The 13745-nt window shown below is 45.9% G+C and overlaps 1 protein-coding gene across 1 annotated transcript; it reads left to right on the forward strand.

Annotated features, from left to right (window-relative positions):
- Positions 1–6025: 6025 nt before the first annotated feature.
- Positions 6026–13745, forward strand: LOC308150674 (helicase-like transcription factor; the record flags this gene model as incomplete). Its single annotated transcript, XM_080523479.1, has 19 exons — positions 6026–6214; positions 6545–6711; positions 6798–6922; positions 7053–7141; positions 7373–7444; positions 8201–8275; positions 8368–8428; positions 8579–8742; positions 8853–9004; positions 9431–9561; positions 9674–9809; positions 10024–10203; positions 10359–10474; positions 10615–10796; positions 11016–11135; positions 11636–11748; positions 12319–12499; positions 13202–13282; positions 13602–13745. 19 exons carry the CDS (start codon positions 6026–6028, stop codon positions 13743–13745), a joined length of 2478 nt encoding a protein of 825 aa, XP_080379605.1.

Raw genomic sequence — 13745 nt, forward strand, 5'->3', positions numbered from 1 at the left:
CGTACATGTGTAACAGAGGTTGTTGGGACGCGTGTAACAGATTTGGAAGAGCGCGTCTCTGAGAGGAGACACATGATTCCGGTGTGTGGGACCAAAGCACATCTAACAGTTCTCCACAGTTCTCCATGCATGGTTTCCATGGCCATCACAAGTTCAACACTTGGTGTAAATCGTTAGAAATGCATGCCCAAACCATGCATTTCTGCATGCATTTTAATGCATTTTGCATTAAACCATGCAAAACCATTTATCCTGGACTGTTTTGCCTGGAAAGGAAATTCCAGCTGTCCTCTGCGACTCAGTGCGTCATGTTCTGATTGTCCTCCGTGCATAATGATATCATTGTGCGGAATGTCATTGATACTAAACATCCAGACTGTCACCATGTGTCCCCTGCGTACACCAGCACCATGCTGTACAATACGAGGTCCTGATATTAGACATTCTTTGAAAGAATTTTTATTTTATTTTATCCTATTTAAAAGTCTAGTCATTATGGAATACATTCAGTGTTGCCAGCCAATTGTTTCTTGAACAGATGATGTTGAAATTGTAGGAATTTGAATTCTTTCACTGCTCTAGTTGTTTGGTTTGGTCTCCTTTCTGGTGGCATAGAGGTGGTGGCAGAACAGAGGATGGGGAAAAAACTGGCGGCCATGCTGGCCAATCCCTCCCACCCGATGTACTGCGAGCTGGCAGGGATGAGGAGCAAGTTCAGCCACAGATTTGTTCTCCCCCGTCAAAGTACAAAAAGATTTGGACAGTCCTTTATTCCAGCTGCACTCCGACTCTACAACCAGGCCCTGCAGGGTGGGGGAGACCTGGAGATGGAACTTTTGGAACTTTTTACTTATTGAGCCTGCACTGTTTTATGTTTTTTATTGAATGTTTTTCTGTTTTCTGTACTGAATGTTTTCTGCCCTAACTGAGCTGTTTGACAACAAAATTTCCCCATTGGGGACAATAAAGGTTTTCAATCAATCAATCAATCAATCAAGCATAGATAGATTCCACAGGTGTGTTGATTTAATCAGATGACATTGTCCAATCAGATATCATTCTTGATGTTCAATGCACTGTATCATGTACAGCAAGCACTGCAATGTGTGTGTGTGTGTGCGTGTGTGTGTGTGTGTGTGTGTGTGTGTGTGTGTGTGTGTGTGTGTCTGTGTGTGTGTGCGTGTGCATGTGTGTGTGTGCTGGGGAGAGGGGTGAAATTAGCCAAGACAAGTCAAACCTCTTCTTCTATTCATGTGCAGGTGGACATCACCACTGTTGAGGAAGGGATTCAGAAAGAAGTTGGAACTGTCAGATGTTTACAAAGCACCCTCATATGATCTGGCAGACAACCTCTCCGAGCGACTTGAAAGGTTTGTATTTGCCAGACGGTCTCCCTATGTCATGTTTTTAAACTTTACAGTTTAGTTTTTTGCATTTTATTTACCAAAACTCAAACAATCACAAACTCAACTTGTAAAAATGTACCTCTGAATTATAACACAATTCACAATTTCATTTCACACAGGTACACAGACACACACACACGCACACACGCACGCACGCTCACGCACGCACGCACGCACGCACGCACGCACGCACGCACGCACACACACACACACACACACACATTACTCAACTCAACTTTACTGTCCAAATGTCATTCCACTCATTCAAATGTAGTGCTGTAGGGAACACAAAACAATGAAATGCTAATCGCATACTTAGCATACAAAGCTAGTTTAGACAGTAGTTCGTACCTAAGATACGATGTGTTTTTCCTGGTGTGTGTTTTGTCCTTCAGTTGTTCCTCTTGGTGAGCTGAGAGTTAGAGGTGGACGTTCCTACTTTCCTTTCTGCCCTTTAACTGTATTTACTGTAATAACCGACCCCCCCATCCACAACGATTAGCAAAGAAACCGGAACTTCCAGACGTCCAACCCCAACCTATAATATGGGGTCGGTGGCATTTGGAGGCAGGCAGACACATCAACGCTGATGTGTCCAAAACAAACACACCAGTGATGGCATGACCCTCCCTCTTCCTCCTCTATTTACCTCTTCTTCTGTCACTCTTCAACTCATAAACTGTCTGCCAGTGTGTGTGTGTCTGTCTGTGTGTCTGTCTTTCTGTCTGCCCGTTTGCGTCCTCACCCTGTCCATCTAATCTCTCTCTCTCTCTCTCTCTCTCTCACCCTCTCTTCTTCACACCACCTCTCACTCCTTCCCCTTCTCCTCCCTACCTCCTCTCTCCTTTACCCCCCCCCCCCCTCCCGTTCTTTAAGACTGAGTAAATGTCACACGTTTGAGAGGATTTTGGAGAGAGAGAGAAAAAAAAGTAAAAGAGAAAAAAAAAAGACAGTAGGCCACCACCCGTTAAATGCCACCCGTGTTTTCGTCCCCCGAAACTACGCAAACATGCCATGTCCCATGCCGGCCCTGCGGGGCCCCTATGGGGCGAGGTTAGGGCACACATCCTAGTAAACGGTGCCGGTGCCAGTCTCTCTCTCTCTCTCTCTCTCTCTCTCTCTCTCTCTCTCTCTCTCTCTCTCTCTCTCTCTCTCTCTCTCTCTCTCTCTCTCTCTCTCTCTCTCTCTCTCTCTCTCTCTCTCTCTCTCTCTCTCTCTCTCTCTCTCTCTCTCTCTCTCTCTCTCTCTCTCTCTCTCTCTCTCTCTCTCTCTCTCTCTCTCTCTCTCTCTCTCTCTCTCTCTCTCTCTCTCTCTCTCTCTCTCTCTCTCTCTCTCTCTCTCTCTCTCTCTCTCTCTCTCTCTCTCTCTCTAAACGGGTGTAAAAGTCGACCTTTGCAAGGGACAGATGCCCGCAGGGTGATGAATGACGAGTGGGTTGGGGGGGAAAGAAAGAAAGAAAGAATGTTCTAAAGAACATTAAAGGTCTGCTGGGAATTTGAACTTTACCGTTCGATGAAACAGGTTGGTATGGTCACCTCTCTCTCTCTCTCTCTCTCTCTCTCTCTTGTTCATTCTCTCGCTCTCTCAATCCCTCATGCTGTCACCGTTTTCTCCCCCGTTTCCTCTCTCCTCTTTTACCCCTTTCCCACCCTCTCTCTCTCTCTTGCCTACACACTATCTCTTCTACTTACTCATTCCTTTCAACAGTACATTGCTAATTCCCTTGCCAATTACGCAGGTTTATTAGAGGTTCCCAGCAACAGTCAGAAGAAGATCGGGAGCGCAGCCTTTGCCAACTATGCCCCAAAGCTTTGGAACACATTACCTTTAGAGATCAGGGAAGCCAGCTCACTAAATATTTTTAAAAGAAAGCTAAAAACGCACTTCTTCAATATAGCCTTCAACTAGCTTATCTGCACCTGCCCACTGCTCATTTGCCAGCTATTGCACTTTAAATATTTTACTGTCCTGGATACTAGATTTCAGGGGTAACCAGGCCCGCCGAGATCCAAGTTAGGCTTAAGGAAGGGACAGTAGGTCCTGGATACTAGATTTCAGGGGTAACCAGGCCCGCCGAGATCCAAGTTAGGCTTAAGGAAGGGACAGTAGGTCCTGGAAACACGGGTCAGTCAGTCAGACTGACTGGCTGAGGCGGCGCTCTCTTCGAAATGCCGCAGTGCTGTGTCCCTTGTTGTATGAATAGATCCGAGTCTAAAAAAACGATTGAACTGTCATTCTACCGCTTTCCTTGTGATGATAAAGAAAAGAGGAAATGGCTGCAGTTGATAAGGTAAGTTACAAGTGATGTAATGAAAAATGTATTGGCGCCAGTGGATACTAACCTAGCTATGGAGGTCAGAACTACCGTTTCTTGCTAGCTATGAATAAACCCAAATCTTCGTGTTTCGGTTGTCAGGCCGTTTTTCTGTGCGGTCCAGCTAAATCTTAGCTAGCTAGCTATATTTTCATCCTTGGCTTGTCTGACCAACAACCATTATATTGTTTTATTTTCTATACATAGCGTTTGAGCATTGTTGGAGGGAGCCTGAGATGTAATAATGACTGCTTCACTATAATTGAAACGTGTGCACAATGACTAATCAATGGTGATCCATTTATTTTATTTTTTACAGGCGTGAAAACTTCACCCCAATCTGCAACTCAAGGGTGTGCAGTTGGCATTTTCCCAATGGCAAAGCTGCTGGGCCATCACGATTCACATGGAACGAGGGGAAGACCTTACAATTCCCTGACCACCGCAGCCACCCTAAACGGAAGAAACTAATGGTCCTTACCAGTGGTGTTGAGGAGGAAAGAACAGATTAACACAATGATGACAATGCAACTGCACAGACCCCTTGTACTTCAAACAGTCTTGTGGTGCTTGAGGTACAGAATTACATGCTGAAAGAAGAGAATGAAAAATTTAAAACACTGTTGGAGAAACAGAAGCTAACCTTTTCCTTCAGTCAAATTTCCTCCAATCCTGACAAAGTCAAACATTTCTCTGGATTGCCAGATGCTGCCACCATCCTGTTTTTGGAAGCGCTTATTTCTAAATTTGAGCTACAATATCATTCTGATTGGACTGTCCAAATTATGCCCCTAGTTGATCAATTGCTCCTGACCCTAATGAAGCTAAAACTTAATTGCGGACACATAGACCTTGCAACAAGGTTTAATTGTAGCACAGCCACAGTGACCAACATCTTTAACACCATCATTGGTGTGCTTTATGACATTTTGTACGTCGGTCTGCTTGAGAACAACATCCCCTCCACAGCAAAAAATCAAACATCACTGCCAGACTGCTTCCGCCCCTTTCCAAACTGTAGGATAGTGCTCGACTGCACAGAGGTTGCTGTCTCTAACACAGAGAGGCTTGACACACAGAGTCATTTGTACAGCCAGTATAAAGGACGGACCACACTGAAGGCTCTAGTTGGTGTGGCTCCCAATGGAGTATTTACCTTCACCAGTGACCTGTACGGTGGGAGTGCCTCAGACAAGGCAATAACAGCTGACTGTGGACTTCTCCAACATCTACAACCAGGTGATATGGTCATGGCAGACAAGGACTTTACAATTCGGGACATTTTGCCAGAGGGAGTTTCACTGAACATCCCGTCTTTCCTTGTCAATGGACAGTTCACACAGGAGGAAGTGAAAAATAACAAGCTAATCTCAAGTGCTAGGATACACGTTGAGCGTTCCATTCAGAGGCTGAAATTGTTTAGCATTTTGCACAACATCCCATACCAATTCAGAAAAAGTATAAACAAGATACTTAAAGTATGTGTGTGTCTTACAAATTTGCAAACACCCATTCTCCGTGAAATTGAATGAATTTACTGAATAAAAAAAGTGTTACTCTTCTTTATATCCCAGAAACATTTATTTACATATACATTAAAATATAAAATACATATAAAATATTTACATTTTAAAAACATTCATGCCTTTCTCTCACCTGATGTCAGACTACAAACTCTTGTACAACTCCTGGAACTCCCCCGCCTCTTCTGACGCTCACACTGCTGAACACTGATTTGATGCTGAGATTTAATTTAAATTGAACACGGTTTAGAATTGAAGGCTTTCACTCTAACAGTGTTTTTTTGTGTGTAGTGGCTTTCTTACACCGGGAAGAGACAGAATTGTGGAGCGGAAACGGAACCGTGAGCCACAACCCAGAATCGGAACCTCACGATTTCCTTCACCCTCATTGGTCAGAAATCAGGCGGCAAGAAAGCGACAAAGGCCGCGTTCGTAAAATCGCTCTGGAAATCTGATCAGCATTCATGGAATGCCTCTTGTCCAATTAAATTACCTAGTCCCTTTATGACGTTAAACCCAGTGTGCGCTCCGGCGCTCTCAGAGCGATTTTACGAACGCAACCAAAGCATTTGAAGAAGAAATCTGTTTGGCAGGACCATTGTCTTTCTAGCGAGTTGACTGCTCGGTTTGCAAGCGCCTGTACAGCCAACTAAACTTGCGAAGTTTTAAATAGTTAAGAATTCATGTTAATGTATTATTTTACATCACTCCTAACTCTACTTAGCAAGCCAAGTCACCGAATCATCCAATAACACGCTTTCTGTCTGTATCGTACAGACACCATGCAGTCTCGTGGTCGGCGGTTTGGTTGGACAGGACTTCCCTCTACCTTCTTCGACCTGTGGTCAGAAACGGAGACACTCTCCCAGGCCATTCGGGCCCCATCAGCAGAGGAGGAGCCGGAGCCAGATAACGTTCTATTTGGTAGAATGAAAGGCAATGTCGTTGGCCTGCGGTACTATACTTGCATGGTGGGTATTACACACAAATAACATTTTAATGTGAGACGCATGACTGTTATCCCAGTGAGTTGAAGCCCAAAGAGTAGCTCAGGAGGTAACTCGCCATGGCAGAGTAGTTGACCGTGATGGATTTGATCATCTAATCTCCGTTAGTGTTGTGATGTTACTGGTGTGCTAATGGTTGGGTTGCAGCTACTGTGGGGGCTTGAATCAACAACCTTGTGGTTACACGGCGAGTGGACTACTTGAGGGGGCAGTGGAAAGATGTCTTTGCAAGGTGGTGTGTGTTAGCTGTGTGTGTCTGTGTCTGTGTCTGTGTCTGTGTCTGTGTGCATGCAGGTGAACAGAGGGGAGATGGTCTCTCTGGTACGACAACCAAACAACCAAGACGACCGCAATGCCGTCATGGTGGCCAACGTGTATGGCGGCCAGGTGGGACACATTAAACGTGAGCTGGCTGCAGCCATGGCTCACGTCATGGACAACAACCTGGCCAGAGTGGAGGGGTGAGTCAAGTGGATCATTCTAGAAAGGGAACGATGAGCAAAGCTATGGCAGGGTGTTGTGAATGTGTGTGTGTGTGTGATTTTAGGGTGGTCCCGTCAGAGGTGAAGAATAAGTTCACCATGCCGGTGTTGCTGTCTTTCTGGGGGAGAGAAGAAAACAAGGACGCTGTAGTGAAGAAGCTCGGAGCCCACGGCTTTTCTTTTTTTACAGGTACACACACACACACACACACACACACTGGGGGAGGACATTAGTCACCAGTCACACACACACTTCTAACACATAGGGTAGCTACTATGGGCCACAGTTAACTTTGTGCTTGTGTGTGTTTCCATCCCAGGGAAAGGGATCATGGTTCCAGGTTCCAACGCTCGTGGTTCCCGCGCTCCATCCAAGAAGTCCATCCCACTGGCACTGACAGCTGAGGAGGTAACATACAGAAGAAAACCTATCATGTATAGTAACACAGACATGTCAATCAATCAAATGTATTTGTATAGCAGTGCAATGTAGCTCTTTGAACGGCAAATTCATGAAAAAAAAAGTAGATGGAGTTGAATTGTAAAAACGTTGTTGACAACTAACTAGCACGCAAGACGGGCAGAGCGGAAGTGTCTGGGTAACATGTACTCTATACTAATACATCATCTCTTCCTTAAGCTGGAGAACGCGTTTGATCGTCTTTTTGAGAACTTGGAGGAGGATAAGAATGGAGAGAAAGAAGCAGCAGAGGTCAGAACTCAGCTCATCTGAATTTGCTGATACGATTTCTTCTTGTCTGTCCATCGTCTTAAAGACGTGTGTGTGTGTGTGTGTGTGTGTGTGTGTGTGTGTGTGTGTGTGTGTGTGTGTCTCTGTTTCTCTGCAGGCTGTATGTACTCCCCTCATGTCCCACCAGAAGCAGGCTCTGAGCTGGATGTGTGTGTGTGAGAACAGTTCGGTGCTGCCTCCGTTCTGGGAAGAGAGAGGGGCACTCTTCTACAATACTCTCACTTACTCCTCCGTCAGAGAGCGACCCCAAAGGTCCCGTGGGGGAATTCTAGCTGATGATATGGGACTGGTGAGACCACCCAACACACACAAACACAAACACACTCAAGTCAATATACTCACCAAATACATACACTTCATTCACACAAACAGACACACACCAGTGTTTCCCACAGGATTTTGTGAGACAGTGCCGGGTGGACCACGTATACACAAAATATATTTTTATGTATACGTCTAACAGAATTGTCGATGGGGGGGTACGCTAGCGGAGAACATGTTCGACGAATGAGGGCCTTGCCGCAAACCTGCTCGAACAATTTCCGCAAACAGCGCTGAAAAATCTGCAGAAGAAGAAGAAAATAACAGAGCTAAAAATGCTTTCGGTTCGTCATGACACTGTTGCAGGACAGATTAGTCTATGGCGTCCGCCACAGTCTCTTCTCTGTATGGGAAACAATGCACAAACATCCTAATCATGATTTTGTTGTGTTTCAGGGGAAAACTTTGACCACCATCGCTCTGATCCTCACCAATTTCCACCAAGGGAAACCGCTGCCCCTTGAGAAGTGTGTAAGTGAGAAGTATCTAAGTTGGTTGGTCAGGTTAGGTCCACGCTGTGTTCTCAAGTGTGATATATGATGTGTGTGTATATATCTCTGTAGGAGCAGCCCTCTCCTGACTCAAAGTCCTCTACTAGCACTGGGAAGAACTCAAAATCTAAAGGTGATGACAGAGAAAGAGTGTGTGTGTGCGTGCGTGCGTGCGTGCGTGCGGGCGTGCGTGAGTGTGCCTTGGCCTATTGGACATGACAGCTAATAGTGTGTGTACTATGTGTCTGACTGCCCTCTCCCTCTCTCCCTCCGTCCCTCCCAGGGAAAAGTGGAGAGGGGTATCACATAGAAGAGCCAGCTGAGGTGGTGAAGGAGGTGGTGCCACCCCAAAAAGGTAAAGAGGCCACCCTACCAAACAGTGTGGAGGACCCAGCAGCCACAGCCACTCTCATCATCTGTCCTATGTCTGTACTCAGCAACTGGCTGGTGAGCACACGCACACACACAGCCACTGTCACGTCTGTACGCTCACTCTCACATACATCAACTGGTTTTAGTGGTCTGTCACAGTGTGTGTTGAATCCCTCTGTGTGCAGGACCAGTTTGAGCAGCACGTGCGAGGAGACATGAAGTTGAACGTCTATCTGTACTACGGCCCGGAGCGCAAAAGAGACCCGAGCTTCCTGTCCAAACAGGATGTGGTCCTCTCTACGTACAACGTGCTGTCTGCAGACTATGGGGTGGGTGGGTGAGGGAGTGTGAATGACTGACACCTCTCTGATGTGCACCTGTCAGAGGTTGACGTGTCTTTTGTAGTGCGGGTGAGATTAAACCATTGACAGGTTGTTGGTCAAAACCTAAAACTGACCCTAATCTCAACCAAACCCTTAACCTTAACCACATGTTAACCAACTCAGAAATGCAATGCTAGTTTGCTGGTCAGGCGTGTCCCCTTTAGTTTTCACCTCATAGGGCCGGATTCACAGACTAAATCACGCTTTCAATGTAACATCTCTATTAAAGATGCTTAGTCCAGGATTAGGCATAATCTGGAGTGCTTTAGTATACCATCTCTATCTCAAGTATAGTATACCATCTCTATCTCAACCTCCCCTTCTCTCCCTCTCTCCCTCTCTGGCTCTCAGGCCAGTGGCAGTGGCAGTGGCAGTGGCAGTAGGAGTCCCCTCCATGCAGTCAACTGGCTGAGGGTGGTTCTCGACGAGGGACACGTGATCTGCAACCCCAATGCTCAGCAGAGCCGAGCGGTCCTAGAGCTGCGATCAAACCGCCGCTGGATATTGTCAGGTACACACAAACACACATACTCTCTCTCTCTCTCTCTCCCTCCCTCCACTGTATACTGTCATGTTTTGGTAGTATGGTTCCTTATTCTGTGTGTCTGTGTGTTTGTGTCCAGGCACCCCTATCCAGAACAGTCTGAAGGACCTGTGGATGCTGCTGGCGTTCCTGCGTCTGAAGCCGTTTGACGTGAAGGAATGGTGGAACAGGGTCATCCAGAGACCCGTCACCGAGGGAGACAGGACCGGTCTACAGTGAGTGGCCATTCACCAACATTCCCACTTAGAATAAAGGCTCCCTGAAGCAGCTCACGGTGATCTAAACAAACAAAATTAAGCTTTTTGTTTACTGTTCTTTTTATACTGCTATGGCCCTTGAAATTGACTTTTAAGATGTCCATACCATTATGGAATGAAAATAGCCACACACAGTACATTGGGTCTGTAAATATTTGCTGTGTGTGTGTAGGAACCTGCAGGCCTTGGTTAAATGTGTGACGCTGCGGCGTACCAAGGCCAGCAAAGTGGGTGGGCGCCCCCTGGTGTCTCTCCCAGAGAAGACTGTGTGTGTCCAACATGTGACGCTCACAGACACAGAGAGAGAGGAATATGAGCTTGCCCGCACGGAGGGACGGACCACCATCAGCAGGTACTTAGCCGCAAGTGGGTGTGGGGGTGTGTGTGAGGGATTTGTGCAGCTGAGTGACTGTGTGTCTACATTTTTTTCTTTTTCTTATATACGTACTGTATGTTCACTGAGTTTTCCATGTAGAGTTGTTTCACAGTGGGTGTGTGTGTACCTAGGTATGTAGCAGATGGGAGTGTTCTCAGGAATTACGCTGATGTCTTAGCCATATTGGTGAGGCTCCGGCAGTTCTGCTGCCACCGTGACCTGCTGGGCAAGATCACCATAGACTTAGGTAACACACATACACACATATACCATGACTAGAACATTCTAATTTATTTTCGTATTGAAATGGAATGTTGTCTCTGAACGTTTGGTGCCCTACATTAAGATCCTCTCTCTGACATCCTCCCCCTCTCCCTCTCCCTGCAGGTGAGCCTGCGACTCCAGCTGAGTTGAGGGAGCGTCTGATGGAGAAGCTGAGGCTGGTGTTGGCCAGTGGCTCTGACGAGGAGTGTTCTGTCTGTCTGGACTCTGTCCGCCTGCCCGTCATCACACACTGCGCCCACGTGTACTGTCGACCCTGCATCGCTCAGGTCCTCAGGAGCGAACAGGTACGCTGCCTGCCTGTTCTGGACAATAAGGGTTATGACTGTGAAATGAATTGCGTCTTGAAACACACAACTCTCTTTCTCCATTGTCCCACTCTCTCCCTTTCCCCTCCCCCCCATATATCGGTCTCCCTCTCTTTTCCCCCTCTTTCTCTCTTCCCCTCAATCCCCTTCTCTGTTTCTCTCACTCTTTCTCCCCCCACCCCTCCCCTGGCTCTCTAGGAACAGGCACTTTGTCCTCTGTGTCGGGATCAGATTAAGGCCAGTGATTTGGTGGAGTTCCCACAGGACGTAGAGGAGGAGGAGAACATACACTCACAGACTGGGAGGACCAGCTCAAAGGTAACACACGCACACACACACACACACACACACACACACACACTTTAAAGGCACAGTCCACTTAATGTATGTAAACTTCTGGTCCACTGGAATTGAGATACAGTGAATTATAAGCGAAATAATCTGTCTGTAAACAATTGTTGGAAAAATTACTTGCAAAAAGTAGAAGTCCTAACCGACTTGCCAAAACTATAGTTTGTTAACATGAAATCTGTGGAGTGGTTAAATAATGAGTTCTAATGACTTACACTTCCGACTTCAACTGTAACTGCCGTACTTGCCATACTGTACCTATGATGTTTTGCACTACATCACTATTTGCTTCTGGTTAGATGCTAAACTGCATTTTGTTGTCTGGTACTTGTACTCAGCAATGGCAAAATGTAATCTAATCTAGTGCATAACCCAGACCTGTTTTTGTCATCCAACTGTGTGTGTGTGTGTGTGTGTGTGTGTGTGTGTGTGTGTGTGTGTGTGTGTGTGTGTGTGTGTGTGTGCAGGTTGAGGCTCTGATGGAGAATCTGCTCAGGTTGCGTAGTGAGGACAGCAGCATAAAGAGTCTTGTGGTCTCTCAGTTCACACGCTTCCTCACTCTGCTGGAGGCCCCACTCAGGTAACACACACTCTGCTGATCCGGTTTGAGCCAGATGTTGTTGGTGTCGGAACTGTATTCACTGGTCCTCTGTGGCTCAGTTGGTAGAGCATGGCACTAACAACGCTTAGGTTGTCGGTTTCCCGCTGAGACCAGAATATGGTACATATTATGTACTGAAAGATGTACAGTATGCACTCACTGTAAGTTGCTTTGGATAAAAGTGTCAGCTAAATGTCATATGCTGTATATTCATAGCTAGGGATGTAACGAGGCATCGTGTGACTATTCAAATTGGTGAGATGAAGAATTAATTGCGATACTCTTTTTAAACAGCAGAGGGTGTAATCTACTTTTTACCTCGCTTTTTGTTATATAAAGAAAAGGAAATAATGCATTTGTTGCATAGTTTGTGTTTTGCAGATATACCCTACCTCATAAATAAAAAGGGATTCTTTAAGGAAAACTGTATTTTGTAGTTTCTGTCATTTTTCAGTCATAATTTGTCTGCATTCTCATTTTGTAAAATAAAATAAAAAATCAGTATTCAGTTTCTTTCGCTCTCTCTCTTTCCATCCATCTCTCCTGTAGGGAGGCAGGTTTTATCTTTGTGCGTCTGGACGGCACCATGACTCAGAAGAGGCGGACCCAGGTCATCCAGGAGTTCCAGAGCCCCGCTCCTGACGGCCCCACGATCATGCTGCTGTCACTCAAAGCTGGCGGGGTGGGACTCAACCTGACAGCCGCCTCCCGTGTTTTCCTCATGGATCCAGTGAGTGTCAGCTGTGGCCTGCCTGTGACAGATACACACATATGTGACAGGAGCTGGTACTTTTTTTTTTTGTGTGTGTGTTTTGGTCATTTTTCAGTTTTTTTTACAGATTTATAAAAATAGTTGAAAATATGCTTATTTGAATATTCGTACACCTCAAACCAAATAGCCGAGGAAATCACCCTGAACCAAAACAAACAGACTGTGCTCCATCGCCCTGCTAACAACAAAGAACATTGCTATGTAACTTATTTAACATAAGCATATTTAGCACATCACAACATGCTGATTGAACATGGACTACACATAAACTAGATTATCACACGGTCCTTGCTTTTGAACAGTCCTAAAACGTAAACAAGACATGTATCACCAACACTCACCAAGTACAAAGCAGGGGGGTATTCCATCAAAGTCGCTAAAGGAAAATCCAGGCTTATTTTTGATAACTCTTGCGAGACCAGAATAAGCCTGTTTTTTTCCTTTAGCGTCGTTGATGGAATACCCCCCAGAACGGAAGACGATACTGTGAATCAAAAACAAGCGGAGTTCGCTGACAAATAAGTATTTTGTGATCCTAAAACTGTTGTTTGTTATATTGAGTGAGCTCTTCAATACTTTTTTTTTTACATCATTTCCGCAACTATGGCATTATGGACCACACGCACACACTGTACATTAACCCCACACTGTGTTCCCCAGGCGTGGAACCCTGCAGCAGAGGACCAGTGTGTGGATCGCTGTCACCGCCTGGGCCAGAAGAGAGACGTCTTCATCACCAAGGTCAGGAGTCAGACAGGCTGAGGGTTATTGGTTATGCAGTCTCGGGTAATTTACTGCTGCCCTGACATCACATGATATCATTCCACTCACTCTGCCATTAGGTCAGTCTATCTGTGTGTTACTGTATGTGACAGCATCTGGTGAAGGTGGGAACAAGTCGGCAACTGACCAAAATGTTCAGATGTTCATTGATTTTCACGTTGAATTTTATTTACAGTTTTCGGAATAAAAGTCATTCATAAAGTAGAACATTGAGGATTCAGCAGACATTCTGTGTGCCTGTTAAGATCTGTGTGTGTGTGTGTGTGTGTGTGTGTAGTTCATCGTGAAGGACTCTGTGGAGGAGAACATGGTGAAGATTCAGAGGCAGAAGCAGGATCTGGTGGACAAGGCTTTCGGCTCCAAGAACCCCACCGACAAGGCGTATCGCATTAATGAAATAAAAGCCCTCATGGAGCTGTAG

Source organism: Nansenia antarctica (assembly GCF_963989245.1).
Source record: "Nansenia antarctica genome assembly, chromosome: 2".
NCBI classification, from domain to species: Eukaryota; Metazoa; Chordata; class Actinopteri; order Argentiniformes; family Microstomatidae; genus Nansenia; species Nansenia antarctica.